Source organism: Trachurus trachurus (genome assembly GCF_905171665.1).
Source record: "Trachurus trachurus genome assembly, chromosome: 6".
Taxonomy (NCBI): domain Eukaryota; kingdom Metazoa; phylum Chordata; class Actinopteri; order Carangiformes; family Carangidae; genus Trachurus; species Trachurus trachurus.
This window is the reverse complement of record NC_139897.1, coordinates 29735345-29756440: the sequence shown is the minus strand read 5'-3', so window position 1 is coordinate 29756440 and position 21096 is coordinate 29735345. Positions and strand designations below refer to the sequence as shown.

At 41.2% G+C, this 21096-nt stretch overlaps 1 protein-coding gene across 1 annotated transcript; it reads left to right on the top strand.

Moving 5' to 3' along the window:
* Positions 1-2588: 2588 nt before the first annotated feature.
* On the top strand, positions 2589-14674 carry LOC310987617 (D(4) dopamine receptor-like; the record flags this gene model as incomplete). The annotated part of the gene is made up of 4 exons (XM_083973952.1): positions 2589-2771; positions 6671-6783; positions 10079-10665; positions 14466-14674. The coding sequence occupies exons 1-4, from the start codon at positions 2730-2732 to the stop codon at positions 14672-14674; spliced, it is 951 nt and encodes a 316-aa protein (XP_083830078.1). The 5' UTR covers positions 2589-2729.
* Positions 14675-21096: the final 6422 nt, after the last annotated feature.

Sequence of the window (21096 nt, the reverse complement as noted above, 5' to 3'; positions counted from 1 at the left end):
ACTGAAAAAACACTCAATGACAAGAGTTAGGTTATTTTTGAAGGATTTTAATTTTTGTGTTTTCCAAATTGACAGAGATTAAGAGAAGAGACTTCAATTACTGTTTTGTTAACACTTTATAACACACTATTAAGCATTAATAAATAGCCTACTGAATTCTTCATTTATAACGCATGAATTCTCATTATTATGTAGTTTATAAATACAGTTATAGTTATTATCAATGATGAGTAAAACATTTTAACTGTGTTTATAAACTACATACTAATGACTATTCATGTGTTAAAAAATAATGTATTCAGTATTTAAAGCTTAACATGTGCTTTATAGTGTGTACTTATTATAAAGTGTTGCCAGTTTTTTCATTGGTAAATTATGCAGTATCTTAATTACTGGTAGCTTATTTCGTTTCAGCCGATGTATTTGTACATGTGAAATGACAATAAAGTTTCTGAATCTTATTGTATGTTTCCACTTTATTGTTTTAAACTTTTCAAATCCCATTTATGATTTGATAAGTAGTTAGCCTATTGTAGATATTTGTCTTATCAATAATAATAATAATAATAATAATCACAATAAAAAAACAACAAATAAATTATAGATCAGCCACTTAAAACTTTACCCCAGAGCCCATAATTCAAACGTCTTCTTACACGTGAACGCATCACTAATAACAATTAAATTACTTAATTAGGCTACTACTTAAGTGATTTTATTCTCATTTATCTTGTCTCTATGACACATTCACTGTCAATTTACTGTTGAATTTCAGTTCAAGAATACATGGTGCCAAAAGGGAAGAGAAATTATCAAACACTTTTTGCTCCACAGTCAAGATAACATTATCATGGAGAATTGAGGATATGTAGCCTACATGTACATGATTACCCTTACCTCTACCCTCAAAGTTTTTCCCTTGCTGCTCTCTGTTTGTTTTTGTTTTGTTTATTCGTTTGTTGGTTTTTATTCTTATTTTGTGTCCCTGTCGTGCTCTGTATGATTGGTTGTTGGTTGTTGTTTTGCTGTGTGTATGTTTAATAATGACTTGTATGCACTGTTTGGTGGCTTTTGCACCAAAGCAAATTAAAGCAGAAGTAAGTGGTCCGGTCGTTTTCGCTAATGCTGCGTTCCAGGCAGGCTTTTGAAATCGTAAATTACAGCTTCAAGTCACAACTTACGACTTTGTAGCGTTCCAGGCAACCCACTCGTGTTTTTTCGACCTGTTTTACCGGTGAAAGTCACTATAACGGCCACTCGTAACTTCCGACCGGTGAACTCGTACCAGATCGAACTTTACCACTTCACGGTCGGAAAAATACGAGTTTCCTTGAACGCACCATAACAGTCCTCTTCCCTACGTCGCCACATTCACGGCGTTCCTTGGCTGCACACACAGCCCTGCATGCCGTTCTCTCTCCTCATTGGATAAAAACTGTAGGATACGATAAATGTTTTCTCTTCGGCTCAGAGCAGAGCAGAGTGACTGACAGACCCGTGTTTCAGTCCAAACACTCTATGTAAGTGATTGCTGTCGGAAGATATAACTATTTAAGACTTATATTAACACAAATATATCACTTACTTCTGCTTTAAGTAACAAATAAATAAATAAAAAGTTGATCACAAAAAAAAAAAAAATTACTGTTGAAGTTGTTGGTATTTTTTACAGTGGACGCTCAAACACACACACACACACACACACACACACACACACGGTCAGTCAGTCAGTCAGTCAGACCGCCAGACAGATGGACGGACAGTGTCTCCTCCTGCTGGAGCTCAAGGACTGAAGGACACCGTAAAGCGGAGCTGCTAAGCGGCTTTAATCGGCTAATTTGGCCGCGGTGGCCTTCAGCTGCAGGTGAACGAGCCGGAGCCCAGAGAGACACAGACACAGAGATAGAAAGACCCTCATCCCGCACAGCGACACCGCTCCGGATGCTCCTCGCTGCGCCGCTCCGGCTCTTCCACCGGGACGCGGAACAACAGTTTCCAGCCGGTTTGAGGATTTGAAGGATCAAACTTCTCTCCGGGTTCCTCTGAGTTTTTCCTCGCGGCGGCGGCGGTGCTGCGAAAATGCTCTTTCTCCAGAAAACCGACGGCACCTTGTCCGTGTCCATCACATTTCTATAATTTAGACGCGGTTTAATGTGTGCAGCTAAAAATCTGTGTTGAGTGAATAAGGACCAGACCAGAGTGAGTGACTCCACCTGCTGCTGCTGCTGCTGCTGCTGCTGCCGCTCTGAGCTTTTTACGCGGCGCTTTGCGTAAAAAGTGCGCACCGCGGAGCGAGTCTTGAGTCCAGTCTCTGTACAGGACGCTGTGGTGGTGGTGATGATGATGATGATGATGATGATGAAGATGATGAAGATGATGATGATGAAGATGATGAGACCCCGGTGCGCGGACCACCACAGCCCGGCTCGGTATACATGAGAGGCCGGCGGCCGCGCTGCTGGGGCTCGGACCGGGAGATGGCGGCCAACCTGAGCATGGCGGCGCCGGTTGCGGGGGCCGCGGGGGCGCCGGTCCCGGACTCGAACTCGGACTCGGGCTCGGCCGCGGCGTCGGCGTCGGCACACAACTGGCTGGCCCTGGTGTTCGGGGTCCTGCTGATCGTGGTGATCATCGGCGGGAACCTGCTGGTGTGTCTGAGCGTGTTCACCGAGAAGGCGCTGAAGACCACCACCAACTACTTCATCGTCAGCCTCGCGGTGGCGGATCTGATGCTCGCGGTGCTCGTGCTGCCGCTCTTCGTCTTCACAGAGGTGAGTTCGACCCCCAGGTCACAGGTCATGGGGGTGGTGGTGGTGGTGGTGGTGGGAGGTCAGAGGTGAGACACTGTGGGGTGATCCACTGCAGCATAGGGGCCCCTCCGAGTCTGGTTGAGTCTGAACTTTTCATGCATGAAAAACCCCTTAAAGTCACCTAATTACACCCCAAACCCAGCCTAGCAGAAGTAAGCGGAATGTTTGTGTTAATATAATTAGTCTTAAAGGGATAACAAGGAGTTTCTATTTGGTTATAAAAAAGTCTCATGTTAATGTGGATGAATCTACGTTACCCACACTTGTTATTCGGCCCATTTTCGATAAATATATCGTTTTGTCTCTATTGTTATTTTGTTATTATTAGTGGTGGTGGAAATGCTGGTCGAGCCGACCAGCGTTTCTTTACATTCGGTTTTGCTGCGAGTCATGAGAATAACGCAGCCGAATCGCCGTTTATGGTCAGAACTACGACGGTATGTGATCGTCTTCAAACCTCTGACTTTAATTCTTGATGAATGAAAACATGAGTCTGTCTTGTGCCGGTGAAAGAATTTTACGGTGCGGAGGCTCATAAATGTAGTGTGAGTTTCCAAAACTCCTCGTTGTCCCTTTAAATAGTTCTATCTTCCGACAGCAATCACTTACATAGAGTGTTTGGTCCGAAGCACGGGTCTGTCAGTCACTCTGCTCTGCTGTAAGCTGAGGAGAAAACTTTCCTTGTATCCTACAACCTTTATCCAATGAGGAGAGAGAACGGCATAAAGGGGCGGTCCTCTCTGTGTGTGCAGCCAAGGGATGCACGTGAATGTGGTGACGTAGGGACGAGGGCGGGGACTGCTCACTCCATCGGCTGACGAGAAGTTAGCCAAAACGACCGGATCGCTTACTTTAACTGAAATAAGGTGGGATCTTAATTTATCCGTTAAAAAGCCTCTTTAACTTAAGATGTATTGACTTTTCCCTTAGTTTATACATAATCCCTTAAACTATGCAAATCAAATCACTGATGTAAATTCATGTTGTGAGATCCACTTAAAATTACCCTAACTACACGAAAATCCCTTAATTGAATTAAGGTGGTAGCCAGAGATCCCTTAAATTTGTCAGGTCGTTTGAAAAATCAGGAACCAACTTTATTTAAAAAGACTTGAATTAACAGGATAGGTTCGACTGAAGGCTCAGTTAATAAGGTCGAACTATAAAAAAACATCTTGTTGTGATTAAAAAAACACATATCTTGATTTCAGTTCCATTGTGATTATTTGTGCAGCTCTGATTGGTTGATCTGTGGCGGCCATCTTTCCTCCCACTGGATTCCTCCATGAGGTTTTAGTCCCTGACCTGGAGTTGAAGTAACCAGAACTTTCTTATCGCTCTCAGACAGACACGGTTCTGGTTCTGGTTCTGGAGTCTGAGAACCTTGATGCTTTGTGGGGAACCAGTCCACATCCACACCAGTTTAAATGGAACCAAAGTGGGAGGAAGTAAACACAACAGAACCAAAATGTCTTCTTCAGTTTATTAACTATTTGCTCTGGTGTTGGAATGAACTCCGCCTCGGTTTGGTGCAACTTTGTCTTTCTCGTTTTGCTTTCTTGCTTTTATTGAAATTTACCCAAGTTGCCACCAATCATTTAGTTTCCTCAGCTTCAGACAACTGCAGATCTGTGAAATGCAGATTCTTTTGAGAGGACCACAGTGGAAATAAGTCCTGGACTTTTCTGTGTTATCCTCGTATTTCTTTTCTACTGACAAATAAATCAAATCAAAAAAATTCTTCCATGTTGTCAGTCGCTACCTTATCCTCCTCCTTCCTGCTTGTCTTCACAGCCTAGATTATGACACACCCACTGTTGATGTCAAGGTTCACAGGGAAAAAACAACTATTTGTTGGTTTGAGAACCAACTTTTCATGTTCTGAACCTGTTATTTGTTTGGTCTGAACATGCCGGCCCTGTTCAAAATTGGGTTTGGGGACTGGAACCAGCACGGAGCCCTGCAGGTGTGAAACAGACTCATAGCTTGATTTACATCTGTATATTCTCATATAAAACACTTGGTGTGTTTTGTTTCATATTTGCCTTACTTGTTAATAATTTAAATATTTGTGTATTTTATTTGTTCATATTTTGCTTTACTACTACAACTACTACTTATTTATTTCCATATAATTCTTATACATGAATGAATTAAGGTTTTATAGTGGTGATATTTCATATCTCATATAGTTAATTTAATTTACAGTCTAGACTTTAACTATTAATTGGTATCTCATGTTGTTAGTGTGTTTGGTGAACTGTCCCTTTAATGCTCTGAACTCCCGGTGACCTCCTCCTCCTGGTGAAGCCCCGCCTCCTGCTGTGACATCACTGACTGGACTCACACAAAAGATGTTACACTTAACTTATTTTAACTTTGGATTTTTCTGTTTGTTTACTAAACAACAGATTTAGTTTGTAACTTCTCACCTTCGCCGCGGCGTCACCATGGTGATCTGAAGTTTTCACAAGGTTTATTCTCATGTTTTTTTAATTCTTTTTCAAACTCAATGAAGTGAAAGCTTTTTGTTTTTGACCGACGAACACTCGGGACACCAGTGACGCCGTAACGCGTCCGTGTCCCAGTGAAACCAGCTCGTCTTTGTCTCCCAGCGCGAGGGAACAACGGCTGGTGCATTCCTCCTCCGGTCGGCTCTCGTCCAGGGGCCACGGGTCAGACGAGGGGCCCCGCGGCCACAATAGATGTGTCGGCTTATTTCCCTTTTCATTCTATATTTCCTGTCGCCTCTCGGCCTTTGTTTTCCTCACGTCGTCCACAGGAACTAAACTAATTAAAACAAAACGACTCGGCCTCAGGGGCCTCAGGATTCCACCACAGTGTCAATACATGAAGATATGAGGATATATTATATTAAAATCAGCATCTGGCCTTCACTGTAGTTTTGAGGTGTTTGTACTTTAATTTAAACTTTATTTTATTTTACCTTTATTTTACCAGGCAAATTGCTTGAGATAAAAAAATCTCTTTTACAAGCATGGCCTATGCATGTTTATTTAGCTACTAATTAACTCTACAGTATATTCAGCTGGATAGTTTAGTTCACTGGCGTCAAACTGAGGAGCAGGTAAATCTGAGCGGTTGTGAAGCGTTTAATGGCAGAGGAAGGAAGGCAGAAATCTCTATTTTCACAATGTTTGTTTTCATTTGTTAAATATTAAAGCAGAAGTAAGCGATCCGGTCGTTTTGGCTAATGCTGCGTTCCAGGCAGGCTTTTGAAACCGTAAATTACAGCTTTAAGTCACAACTTTGTAGCGTTCCAGGCAACCCACTCGTGTTTTTCCGACCTGTTTTACCTGTGAAAGTCACTATAACGGCCACTCGTAACTTCTGACCCGTGAACTCACTTCACAGGTCGGAAAAACACGAGTTACGAGTTTCCTTGAACGCACCATAACAGTCCTCGTCCCTACGTCACCACATTCACGGCGTCCCTTGGCTGCACACACAGCCCTGCATGCCGTTCTCTCTCCTCATTGGATAAAAACTGAAGGATACGATAAATGTTTTCTCCGCGGCTCAGAGCAGAGCAGAGTGACTGAGAGACCCGTGTTTCGGTCCAAACACTCTATGTAAGTGATTGCTGTCGGAAGATATAACTATTTAAGACTTATATTAACACAAATATATCACTTACTTCTGCTTTAAGGTTTATGTGTTTTATACATTAATTATCTAAGCTGCAGCTGTTGGATAAATGTAGTAGGGTTAAAAGTGCTACGTGAAGTTGTACAATAATGTCAGTTTGCAGTTTGTTGTGTGAGTAACAACTGTGAACGTACCTCTCTGTGTGTGTGTGTGTGTGTGTGTGTGTGTGTGTGTGTGTGTGTGTGTGTCAGTTTCAGGGCGGCGTGTGGACCCTCAACATGATGGTCTGTGACGGCCTGATGACCATGGACGTGATGCTGTGCACCGCCTCCATCTTCAACCTCTGCGCCATCAGCGTCGACAGGTCAGTGCTGCTCACCTCTGGGCCGGTAGAAAGAGAGAGAAACAGGACTTTAACAGATTAATCATTTTAATTTTTTCTCCTAATCTGAGGCTCTGAGGAAACATCATGTTGACGTCAGACTGTGATGTGCCTGTCATAACAAGAAACACACATGACAGTTTTAAGTAACAACAGGAGACAGACGAAGACAAACAAGGTCTATACGTGGAGAGGATGAGGTATAACATAGATTTATATTGCACTGACCCGCTGGATGAAATTACCCGCTTCAAATCAATTGCACTGAGAATATAGAAAGAAAAAAGTGACAAGTGGATAGAAAAAGGGTAAAGGACTCAATAAAAAACATATCATTAAAACAAGTTAAAATAGGTGGTTTGGTAATACAATTAGATTAAAAAAAAAAAAAGGACATGACAGGATAGGATAGGATAGGATAGGATAGGATAAGGAAATGCACATTAGAACTTAAAGTTTAAGATTTCATATTTGAGCAGGTCGTTAGTTCAGAAGGGCGAGGAAGAAGAGCTTTGTAATGGTTTGACTTTTGCCTCCATGTTGCATAACGTCTTCCAGAAGGAAAGAGTTCATATTCTGAGTAAAGGACATGGGAGGGGTCGTCTAGGATACGGTGGGCTTGCATTACAACAGTTTTCTCGAAGATGGATTGAAGGGAGGGGTAGTAGAGGGGGCGGAGTCAGCAGGTGACACAGATACAGGAAGTGATCCGAGGTGAACGGTCTCATTGAATTGCGCCTGTTTCTGCAGATATTTCACTCAGAGTCAAATGCTGCGTTCATAACAACTCCGAGGTCAGAATTCCCAACTCGGAAATTTCCGACATCATACCTGAAGGAAGTTTGACATATTGTGGCGCATAACTGAATACGAATAATAAATGCAGCAGTAAATGATGTTTATTTTCACATATAAGGACCACAATTACACACCATACAACAATCACAGCTTAATATAAACGTATTTCATAGAGGCTACTGCAATAATACACAAAAATATGCATTCAAACCTCAACAAATAAACTTAAAATGTCTAAATTCTAACTGTTTAAGATGAGGTCCACCATGTTTTGATGTTGTCGTGACGTCAAGTCGGAAAGTCGGAGCTCTGATATGATACCCGAGTTTCCGACCTGTAATCTCAGAGTTTGACGCCGTTCAATTCATTTTTTACAACTCGTACAGCTCGTTTTTTTCCGACTTCCGAGTTGTCTTGAACGCAGCAAAAGTCCAAACAAACCCTGAAACTCCTGCTGGTGCTGGAGCATCAGAGTGAACCGTCGGTGCCTCGTTCAGAGCAAGAGGTCAAAGGTCAGCTGTAACTGTCAGCCTCCCTGTGTCGCGGCCGGAGCTTTAATCAGCCGGGGGTCGGGGTCATTCAGGAACAACGGGCTGATTAATCAAACCTGGTCTGTCAGGAGGAGCAGGGAGGGAAGAGGCGCCGCTGAGGGTCTCGGATCTCCACTTCAAGGTCGTGGAGGTCGAACTCCCGACGCCACGTTTCACTCCGACATGGAAATATGATGAGAATGACCTTTTGTCCATTTTCCTCCGTAAAAGCTCGGAAAGAAGAAAAATCAGAGCAGACAGAACAATTTAAAGGCCTGAATGAAGGATGCGCTCGCCGTGATGAACTGCCAGCTTCGCTCTGCGCTCGTTAAGTTTGACTCTATGAGATTATTCCAACCCTGGGCTGATGTTGAAGGATGAAACTCGTGGGCTGAAAACCCGGGGCAGCTCCTCAAATCTGATGTCCCGACTCCGAGAAAATATGATTACGTCAGAGACTGATGGGAGGCAGTGAAGCTAACGTGGACTGATGGTGATGATCTGAAGCTTTTTGAAGCAGTTAGAGATGTAACCGGATGACAGAGTCTGAATTATTCAAGACACTGAGTAGGAAGCAGATCCTGGAGGTCTGAATGGTCCACCTGCTGCTGCTGATGCTGATTCTTCAGGTCTAAGAACAAACTGATGGACGATTTGAAGTATTATTATTGTTATTGAACAGGGATCAGGGGCCCGTGGGATCAGGGGGGCCCAGAGCCAGAGCCTCTGGATGAAATGCCTGTTATATTACTAATAGTTTTATTCTAGGGGAGTCAAAGAGGTCAGACTCATGTGTTTTAATGCTGCTGCTGCTGATCTCTACCTTTGAGTTTCGGTGCAGCCAGGAAGTGATTAGCTTTGCATAAACTCAGGAAACAAGAAATATCTAAGATAAGGTCGCAAAAATCTACCTTCATACAACTCCGAAGCTCAAAAATGAAGCATTGTTTAGTCAATACAAGAAAAAGTAAAAACAACCATTTGAAGATTTAGAGGTGATGGATCGAACTATTTCCGGTCCAGAGGTGAGAAACGGAAACCAAACATCCCACAAATTTCTGAATGTTTGTTTTTACTCTTAGTTGATGCTGCATTGCCACATCTTTTATTTGATTTATTCCACCTGTGAGTTTCCAGCTGTGAAAGTGGTCGAAGCGTCTGTAAAACCGAATCAGATTAATTTAGGAACACGCTCTGATTCTGCCTCTGCTGAACAACAACCTCCTGCTCTGCTTCATTATAGGATGATGAAAGTGCTTACTGTCATGTGTTTTATTTTTATTTATATTTATGTAAGTGTTTATAACTATTTTTTAACATGAACTAGGGACATTTTGACTAAAAAGGCCATGAAGATGACTTATCTTGATGGAAAAACATCTTAAATACAATGTGTATAAGCGTAAATGAGGACAAATTCACAAAGAAGATGTTGATTCCTGCCTGTGCCAATACGTGCCTGTGCACTTTAGCCCACACATACACTCTCTTGCACTGACTATTTGCCTTTTTTTTTTTTATGAATGTACTATTTAATCTTATTTATTTCTGTCTATAGAAATGTCTGTTTTTAGTTTGTGCCTGTTTTTAGATTGTGCCCATTCCTTGCTTTTATATTTGTTTACTTTTTATCTGGGACCTGGGTACAGATTTCGTTCTGTCATGTTTAACATGTGGAATGACAATAAAAGACTTTGACTTTTGACTTTGATATTGAAACAGGCAGATACAGATGTGTAGTTTAAGATAAATTCATCTTTGAATGGAATTAATTTTATTTCTCTGATCTTTTATATAATGATTTACAGTTGATACAGTTTAAAATAGTTCATGTTCCAGATTGGAGACATTGGATTAGAATTGGAAACAAGCATCGATTGAGACCTTGTTGATGTTGGTGGTGTTGTTGGCAGTTTCTCAGATTATAAAGTTTATCTTGTGTGTTGCAGGTTCATCGCCGTGTTGATCCCTCTCAACTACAACAGGAAGCACGTGGACATGCGGCAGACGGTGCTGCTGTCGGCCACCTGGATCCTGGCGCTGGCCGTGGCCTCGCCCGTCATGTTCGGCATCAACAACGTGCCTGGTCGCGACCCCACCGAGTGCAAACTGGAGAACGACGACTACGTCCTCTACTCGTCCGTGTGCTCCTTCTTCATCCCCTGTCCCATCATGCTGCTGCTGTACTGCGGCATGTTCCGAGGCCTGCGGCGCTGGGAGGAGTCGCGGAAAGCCAAACTGAGGAACAGCATCCAGGCCTGTCGCAAGCTGCAGGAGGCCGCCGCCTCGCTGCCGCCGCTGGCCTCGCTCCCGCCGCCTCTGCCGCCAATCATTGAGCGGGAAGTGACGGAAACCCCGGACGAACCGTCCACCTTCCCATCCGCGGAACACCCCTTTAACTCAGAGTACAGAGACAGGGCGGTGCGAGCTGTGAGCTTTGCTGAGATCAAGTACAACCCCGACCCTCACAGGAGGAAGAGAGCCAAGATCAACAGTCGGGAGAGGAAGGCCATGAAGGTGCTTCCTGTCGTCGTGGGTGAGTTCACTTCCTGTCCGGCAGCATCGGTGTCATCAGAGCTGGTCCACGGATTAAAGGGTCCAAAGGACAAGGTTTACAGCGACTGTAAATAGTCTTAAAGAGTCAACATTTTACTGAGACCTGCATGAGGTCTTCAGGTTCACTATGTGTCGACAGGTTGTTCCATCCAAACACTGAGATTTATGTAGAAAGTTTGAGATGTGAGGGGGTTTTATGCAACATCAGGGGCATTTACTTTCAGGTCTGCTCTTCTTTTTTTTTCTAAAATCCTATTGGACACAAGCTGTGTTTGTCAAAGAAGGAAACCCTAACCCCTAAAAGCAGCACATCTGTGCAGCTGGTTTCAAAGAGTTCATTCTCAGAAACAAGAGTTAAAAGGTCCTTAAATTAATTTAGAAAAAATTATAGTAATTCATTGATGTGAAAAATAAGAAATGTACTCTTACTCTTACTTTTACTTAAAGTAAATTTAAAAGCATGTACTTTGGGATACTTAAGTACCTTTAGCAGCAAGTACTTCTTTTTACTCTTACTGGAGTAACATGTCGACTGAGCTACTTTTACTTGTAACGGAGTAAATTTTGACCAGTAGTATTTGTACTCTTACTCAAGTACTGGGGTCGAGCACTCCATCCACTCCATCTCTGATCAGCACATTGATGCTGATCCTACATTCTGTCTTTAACAGAACCAAACACAGAGACACCGTGGTCTTGCTGGTACAGGCTGATGTACACCTGATCGTTGGCAAACTCAAAGCAAGACACCGACTAAGACGGTGCAACATATAAATAGGGCTGGAGGTATTACAGTGACCTACTGACACCAACCAAAGCTGGGCAGACACTGAAGCACTTAACAGATTTTTTTTGTTAACAGATTTTAATCACCCTTTATACCCGACCACAGCATTGGGTTCAGATAGGGACACATACCAGGCACAGTTCATCTGGGATTGTAACTTCAAATCATGGTTATTGAAAAAAGAGATTGTTTGACCCTGTCCCCAGACAGGCAAGACGAAACTGTCTCCATTTCACAATACAATTGTTGTAGACTTTATAAGACAATTTCTTTTCTCTTTGAATGTTGGAAGTTTTGCCAGAAAACCCCTACAACCACTCAAAACTGTTATGAAACATGATCAGTCCATTCACCCAGACATAAAGTGTGATATAACAGCTCTGAAGGTACCTGAACACCTCATCTCCACCTCTGATGTCTGTTCAGAGCCACTAACACATCATTTAGAAAAGGTTGGCCTATTAATAGCGACCAGGGTTGGTCCTAATGCGTAGAAGTGCTTCCCTTTAGCACACAGCAGCTAATCCTGCAGGTCCTTAATCTGAAATCCAATTATTACGTAAGTCTTGGTTGGACACGTTTCTCAGTGAGCAGGTAATTCTCATGAATATCTACCTCATTACGTTCCCTGACAGTTTAGTTTGTGGCCTAAGAGTAGGACTTAACAACATAAAGAAAACTGCTCATTACAAGTTTTCTGATTAAACATTTTGTTCAGTTCATCAAAAGTTGTAATTTGAAAAAAATGCAGTTTAGTCTAGTTTTCCACAGTTTTCTTTTCCCAAGTTGGTAAGGTAGGTAGTTTTGTAGATGTGGGGGTAGTTAGCAAGTGTGAGTGAGGGCTATAGATGGGCAGGTAAATAGGGCTGTTGTTTTTGAAAGTAAGCAAGTTGGTAGATACAGTAGGAAGGTGAAGCTCTGACTTCCCAATGACTCTGTTGGATGTTGGATTGGTCTGCTGGATGGTAGATAGCAAGGAAACAGATAGTAGATAGAGTTGGTAGACTGGTAGTTTGATAGGAGGCAGAGTTGGTAGACTGTAAATAGGAAGGTATTTGAGTTGAGATGCTTGGTAGATTTACAGACAGTTCTTGGTTAGTAAGTTGATTGGTAAGTAAATTGTAAATCAGTGCAATAGGTTGGTAAGTTCAGCTTGTACTTTGGCAGAAACATAGACCAGTCAGCAGTCAAGAGTCAAGACGATAGGTAGGTAAGGTGGTCTATATGGTAAAGTGGTTGGTAAATAGTTGGTTGGTTGGTTTGTGAGAAAGGAAGGTGGTAGATGAAGGTACATTGATGCAGGCTGGTAAATACCTTGGTAGATAGGTAGGTCTGTAGGATGGCAGATGTGTAGGTAGGTAAATGGGAAAGTCAATTGTAAGTTGGCAGACTGGTAGGTAGGCTTTGGGTTACTTGATAGGTTTAGTAGAGAGATAGGTGGGGCATTAGTAAGGAAGACAAGTAGGGGAAAAAGTAGATCAAGATGTCTGTCTGAGGCAAGTTGGTGGACTGGTGACCAGGTTGGTAAATTGGTAGGTAAAATGTTGGGTATAGAGTTGGTTAAGCTCTGTTTTATGAGCTCTGTTGTTGCCACCTTCGAGAAAGAGTCAACTGTCACATTAGTCGTTTTGTTATGTCCTTGTTGTCTGCATTATTATGTCGTTTGTAATACTATGTTTTTCTGTCACTGTACTGTTTTTATGTTTTTGGGACTCCGGATGGAAATTAGCATTGCTGCTATAATCCGGCACATTTACATGCGTTTTTATATGTTCATTAATGTGCACTGTCCCATCCAAATAAACTAATAAAGTAAAGTAAAGATGGGCAGTTAAGTTAGCAGGTGGGTGGTAGATGGTAAATTGGTCAGTAAGTCGTCGGTAGGTTTGGTAGGTTTTTGGGCACATGAATAATCAAGTCTTGAAATAAAATAGCAATCTGCATTTTCAATTCCAATACGAAACGGCAAAACTATGCACTAAGGCCCAATTCCGATTCTATTTTTCATCCCTACCCCTACCCCTAGCCCTTAACCCTTGCCCTTGAAACAGAGCTACAAGGAGTAGGGTTGAAAGTCAACCCCTACGAATTGGGACACCACTTCAACAATCACATACGTCATCAGTAGTCTCTGCTGGCTTTCACATAAGCAGACGTGACAAGCTTTTGCCACAAATCCTCTATTCAGAACCACGTTAACTTAATAAAATAAAATAAAATTTAATGAAGAATGATCGGTTCATTGTAAAACATTTATTTATTGATGTAAATGTGGTGATTTCTGTATAGGCTGCAGATCCCCCAGGCAGTGCTGCTCACGTCCAAAACACATGAAGCTTCACTTTTAATTCAAACAAATTAATGCGACAATTGTTATATTTCATCAATGAGACCAGCATTTATCTCCTAAAAAGAATGTAACTACGCGGCGGTAAACCCTTAAAACCCTGCGGGTAAGTTAATTAGCGGTCGTCTTTTCTACCGGGACGAGGTCGGGAGGTTGGCCGGCTGACGAGCTCTCCGGACGGGGTGGTGTCTCCGTGACGAGCCGCTGATCTGCTCCACAGGTGGAGGCTCCACCGTGGAGCTTCACATCTCCGAAAAACATCGGAGCAAACGTCTAAACAGCCTCATTTGGATAAACCGACCGCACATTGGGGATCTAAACAGCTACTTTCTCGCATGAAAAAATATTAAAACTTGCCATAGCCCTCGGTCCGTAGTGTGCCCCTAAAAAATCTCCGTTTCGAGGGCGAGATAGCCCTACCACTTCTCCCTAACCCTCGTCTGAACCAGAATTGGGACACCCCTACCACTTCACGTGAACGCGCAAAACGAAGGGTTAGGGCCAAGGGCTAGGGCTAAGGGGAGAATCGGAATTCGGCCTAAATCTAGTTCTGGACTGAAAAGGTTGATCTAAATGTTCGTAAACTCAGACTGAGGCTTTTGACTGTAGAGAAAAACCTTTGATTCCTCTTCTCCTCCTCTTGCAGGTGCCTTCCTGTTCTGCTGGACTCCCTTCTTCGTCCTCCACACGATGCGAGCTCGCTGTCAGGACTGCCACGTCCCCCCGGCCCTGATGAGCGTGGTGACGTGGCTCGGCTACGTCAACAGCGCCCTGAACCCCGTCATCTACACCGTCTTCAACACAGAGTTCAGGAACTTCTTCAAAAAGTTCCTGCACCGCTGCTGCTCCTCCTAGAAACTGCACCGCTAACTGCTGCATGGACCATTTTCAAACGCACAACAGCCACAATAGTCGCTTCTGACTGTTGATTTAGTGTCTTTAGTCCGTGAATGTTGCCATGGTTTCCTTCCTCTGTGAGGTTTCTAATTTTTTTTTTTTTTTTTTTTTTACACACACATGACGACAGCAAAGTTTGTCTCAGCTTCATGATTCCTGTAACGAAGCTTCAGTCTGAGGAACAAACTGTTCATAGGATCAGCAACACATCTACATCAACTGGTTTTATATGTGGAAATTCATCTTTTCAGAATAAAAGTTTTCACTAAAGTTCAGGTTGTGTGTGATGCAATAACGACTGTGTGACTGATAAATGTGTGGATAAATTACCTCTTTATTGTCTGTGAAGGTTCTCAGTCATCCAGGTCATCGTAGTGGCTTCTTTTGGTTCTTTAGAGCTAAAGAAGTTTTTTGGATGAGAGGTGAAACATCTTCAAGAAGCACAAAAAGTCTAGATGCATTTGATTTCAGCACTTAGCTACCTCATTATTATTTTGATTGATAAATTGATTGAATACTTTATCTAAGTGACCTGCTCCTCTATGGTTCTCAGACCATCTTGGATTTTGAGGCACTATTCAACAACAATGATCAAGACGATCACAAATCAACTTATAATTTAACAGATTGACCATTTCAGAAGAATCAATTTCCTTCATTAATTGGATATATAACGTCCTCTGTCCTTATCGCCAGGCTTTTTTATAGAAATCTAACTCAAGACATCAGCATCTAACCAACAAAATAAACCGTCTTCAACAAAAACAGGACGTACAAAGACGCTGATCTTCAGGGAAGCCTTTATATCTGCATACTGTAATTTCCAATGATAAGGTATTGGTACTTAACTGGGGAGACTTTTAATTTTATTAGGTTTATCTTTTGCTGCAAACAGTTGATGAGGATAAAATGTATGGGGTATCTGGTCTCCACAAAGCTGCTGAATAAACTTCCTCACTGTGTCCACAGTGACTTGTATTCGACAAGACTTTATCGGTGAACGTGAAATAAAATATTAATAGTCACACAAAAGCATGAGGGACCAATTAAAATTGATGAAACTGGATTAAATTGGTTGATTTCATCAAGACTTAATTTAGAATTCAATCATTTCTTTCATTAAAGTCAAATATTGATTTGTCAACTATGACTTAAGACTTTGTTCATCCATCAGTGTGGAAATTTAAATTATAAGGAGCTAAAGTGGACTACTAATAAACAGGTAATAAAAGAAATAAGAGTACCATAATAAAAAACTGAAAGAAAATATAAGAATTTAAGAAAACACAGACTACATATAAATATATATAGACATTATATATATTGTACCTGCCACCCAACACTATCATCATTTCTTAGAGCAACAAATGACCAAATTCCAAAGTGATAATTTGACATATTGCATCAGTCTCAGTGGATAATCCAGCTCTTACCGTGAAATCAGCTTTATTTAAATATTTATTGCAGTTGATGATTATTTTATGGGCACTTGCTCAAACAAATCTGGATAACACATTTTGTGATGAATAATCCGGCCGCACGGCCCAGGATGAGATCATCAAATTGTATCATCAATTCTTCAAAGCATCATCTCCGGTTTTATTGAATCGCTTCAAGTTGTTGGCGAGCCGAATCAATCCTTATTTAAATGGCCCTCGTCATTACTTGCAGAACGTCGCTGCCTGTGATTCCTCTGCATCAAACATCCCCAACTTCTCTCAGACGAAGAAGATAGAGGAGCTAAAACACTTTGTGAACTTTGAAATTTTAAAGTGGAAAGTGTACATTTTGGCCAATAATTAATAGTTAAGAGAAAATGCCAGACGCTACCGTTTGGCATTTTGTGACTTCTCTTATAATTGTCATTTACGCTGAAATATTCATAAAAAATGTTAACATTAGCTACCTCAAGCTATTTCAGATGTGGTAGGCTAATGCTGAAGCAAAATATAACAAGAGCAAATGTTTTGTTTTTGTTTTTGCTTTTTTTACTGTTCGTGAACTCTGTTATGCAGATTGTGTTAGCTTAAGTTTTCTGAACAGTCAAGAAGAAACGTTTTGAGTTCATCATCAAACTTCAATCGAACGGAAAAAGCAACTTGAGTTAGTAACTTAGTTACTACATTATAAAGGTAAGTAATTACCAGGGAAAGAAACTATTATGTTACTTTTTTTTATAAAATGCTCAAATATGTAAAATTACTTGGACTCTCCCCCCCTAACCCTCGTTTATCTGGAACTAACCAACTCACTCAGTATTCCTTCGGCTCCACGACGCGCTGTATCACTTCGCCGTGAGTTGGTTAGTTCGAGATAAACTGCTTTTTTTCTGACCAGTAGATGCACTGTCACTGATTCTTGAGAGTCGGGACAAAACATGTCCCACATAGAAAAGTCTTATTTATATAAAAAATAAAGAAATGAATAATGATTGATATACTCACAAAGTTAGATCTAAATGAATTGTGAATACTGATGTTATGTTTTAGCATAGATCATTCCTTTTTTGGGGGATATTTGTTTAATTATATGACCAGTGGTCAGACGGCCCATGTTATTTCTCTTGTCCTCAGCAATAGGTCACAATATTCACCAGCCCCAAAAAACTTTAAAAACCTCTACAATTGTGAAAACATTTATATCAAATCAAAGATAAGGGTTATAAATGTATAAAACAATGCATGCCATGAACATCTAAAAATATTTTCTACAGAAATCTGCCCATCAAAGTTGTGTCCTCTGTTTCCGTCAACTCCGTCAGATTTTTTCATAAACCTCATTAAATCAGGCAATAGCATGGCCAGCTATCCCCTGAGGATCCCTTTTCATTCTCCTGGCTGTGGTGAATGCATCAATACCACACATGGTCTGGTAAAGTTGACATTTTTTGATATTTTAGATGAACAATGTCAATTTTCCTATGGTCACAGCCGGAGCATGTCAACACCATCTCTCCCTTATGATACTTTTTTTAAACCATAGTGGACTCAATGAAAGTATTTTATTGAGATAATGGAGACAGCTAGCAATAGCCAAAGAACTAGCTAGCTAGCTGCAGGGCTTTTTTCTGCAGAAGGAAAAAAACATGCCATTTCGTCAACTCCGTCAGAGTCAACTCCGTCAGAGTCAACTCCGTCCTCCTGACGGAGTTGACATGTAAGCTGACGGAGTTGACAAATCCACCAATAACTGCATAAATGTGCTAATATTATACTATTTTCAAATATAGTAAAGGAATAGAATGTTGTTTTAGGGGTTTATCTGCACATTAATGTAGGTATATAGCATGCAATTACATTATTTTACAATATACTTATGATTGGTATAGAGCACGGCCAGACTGTGGTCTGCTTATTGAATAATTTTCTTCTCTTTTCTATCTGCTTATTATTGAATGACTTTCCAGCACATGTGTTATATATAGCACTTGTCTACATGTTTGATTTATTGATTGATGTAAAATTTTAAAGGTACAGTGTGTAGTTTTCACTATTTAAAATATACACACTTCTTATAGAGCAGGGAAGAAGTTCAATGTTGCTTTTTCAAATCAGTTTACTTGGACCATCAGACCAAAAGTGCACCTGTGGTAATTTTGTCTTGATATATTTTAAGACATGATCCATAGGATCTGTGTCCAGAATGCCACAGCATCCAGTCTCTTTGACTCGGACAGTGTGCAAAACCCTGCCTTTCCACCGTCATTAGTGTAATATATGCAGTACAGTGTTATCTGTGGCAGATTTGTCCAAAACAGACACATCTTCCAATCAAATGCTAGATAATGTGACATTATAGAAGGGCTTCGGAGTACAAAATGAAGAAGTGCAATTTGTTATATTTTGAAATGGTGTATTTACAGTTTTGTTTATTATAGTTGAATTAAAAATATGTTCAGTAAGACAAGGGATTGCTATTTCTTAAATTAGTGTCACTTCCATCTGTTTAAAAAAGCTTTTGCTCATTGATCAGAAATGCAAATACAATTTTGTCAACTCCGTCAGCTCCGTCAGATCTTCATCAGCACCGTCAGATACATGTTTTTGTAATTTTTTGGGGAAACAAATAATTATTTCTTCAGTTTTTGTTGTTTAAGTAATAGAGGATCATCAGATCTACATCCTCTTGTGTCTTATTCACTTTAGTATTTTTTTCTATAGTGGCAAAATAAAAGATAAAGTTTGAAAATGCTAATTTTTAGAAATCTGTGTATTCATAACAGTGTGAAATTAAACCTTAAGTTTATATCTTACTTTTTATTGCATATCAGAGTAACTAAACACTATTAAAACATACATCAGATCTTAAGATTCTTGTTAGGCTATTATAATTATATAATTATATACTTTTAGTGTGTCTGACGGAGTTGACACAAATCAAGTCCTTATGGTAAACATGTGAATTTGTTAAAAATGTTTTTCAACCTCCAGCCTGCACCTTTACATGGTTAAATAGAACAGATCTTTATCTACATGAATATATAACTCTAATCAATATAGTGTACATTTTCAAAAAAAGTTTTTCAGAACGTGTTTTGTCCCGACTCTCAAGAATCAGTGCTGTATAAAATGTACACTTAACGGGGTCAAGAGTCAAGTAACGGCGCATTTTATTGTCATGTAACAATAACGGCGTTATAACATGGGGAAACTTTTTGGACTAATCGTAACTGAAGAAAGTAGCATCGTTAGTAATGTCATGCATTTAAAACGCCGTTATTCCCATCACTGCTGTTACAGTTTAGACTAGCATTGCACCTCATTTTCCGGTGTTAGCTAACTTTGCACCTGTAGCCACACCCAACAGTGATGTGGAGGACTCTAATCGTCGTGGGAACAAGGTGACTGAGTCCACAGGAGGTGTTCAGGGGTTGTTGTGTTGTGTTGTTATATCAGCGCTGCTCATTGTTCCGAGTCCAAATCGCTCGAGGTCTCTGCAGAAATCTGGACTTGCATCGTCATCTGAAGGTCGTTAAAGTTTGATGACAAAAAGACAAGAAGCTTTAAAAGCTTCTCAGCAGATCTCATCAGTCAACAGAGCTGAAGGCTCAGGAGGACGGACTGACAACAGCAGCACGCCACAATGTCTCTGGTGTCCCGCTCAGGACGGGTTGTAGCTCCGCCCGCCTGCACAGGTGGATGATGGAGGTTGTAGTGTTTCATCAGTAAAACAACCAGTCGCCTTTGTTTAACTTCCTCAGAGTTACAGCTCAGCTCACACAGCTGTTAAAGTGGGTAAATGTCTGGTCCTGTGGGGGGGTGGGGTGGGGGTGGGCGGTGGCCCCTTCACTGTCAGCTCAGACGTCTGAGCGCCGCTGGGACCGAGACGCAGCAGAATTAAATGTCATCAGGTCTGTGGTGATTCATCAGGAGTCGCTCTGACAGATCACCTGAGAGCTGACGGTCAGAAACCTTTAAAAGAAAAAAAAAAAAAACTCTCGTCTTCAGCAGAGAAACAGAGGAAAGTGTTTGAGTGTGAAAACTAGAAGTGAGACAGAAAAACACAAACGTGTCTGCTGGGAAAATCCTGCAGGAAAAAAAAAAAAAACAAGGCTTCTGCGTTTTCCCTCCGAGACCTGATGGTTAAAAATAAAACCTGAAATCAGCATTTCATTAATAAATTAAACATCTGTGGACATGAATGAAGACAAGTATCCTGCTGACGTAAAGGGACATAAATATGAATAAATAAAGAGAGACAAATAACTAAACAAATTCAAAATAAATATATTTTGAACAAAATGGTATTTCTATATTTATGCTTACAGAAATAAATAAAAGCAGAAATGTGGAAACACAGACAAAAAATATAAACTGTTTTTCTTTTTAAAGGGACATTGTGTAACTTCTCCTGTTACCTATTCATGAAAATCGATTATTTGGTTCAAAAGTCTGTTTTTCATTAATCAGTAATCCCCCCCATCAACAAACTGAAGTGTTCCTTTCAGCTCTGAATGAGCCGTTCATATCATTCATATCTCCATGGAGCGGGTAAGCTCGGTGCTGCTGCCATGTGGTGTCGCCATGTTTTTACGTTCAGTGGCAGCGTGACGGTAGGAAACCACGGAAACTCAGCGGAGACACCGGAGCTGTCGGCTCAGGTGGAGGTGGCGTCTGTGAAAAGTCACCGTGGTAACGCAGTGAGGAGGAATGGAGCGTTACACTGATGCTGCATTCACCTGCAGTCGGGCAGACGGCCGTCGGTAACAAACCAGATGTCATTTTAGTCACAGAAGTCGAGAGAAAGCCAGTAAAACGTGGGTCAGGTAAACAATACGACATCGCCATGACAACATATTGTCACGTGTATTGTTTGACTCATGCTGACGGGCCACTTGTTTACAGGCTTGTTTATGCTGTTACGTGCATCGTCCGTCTGCC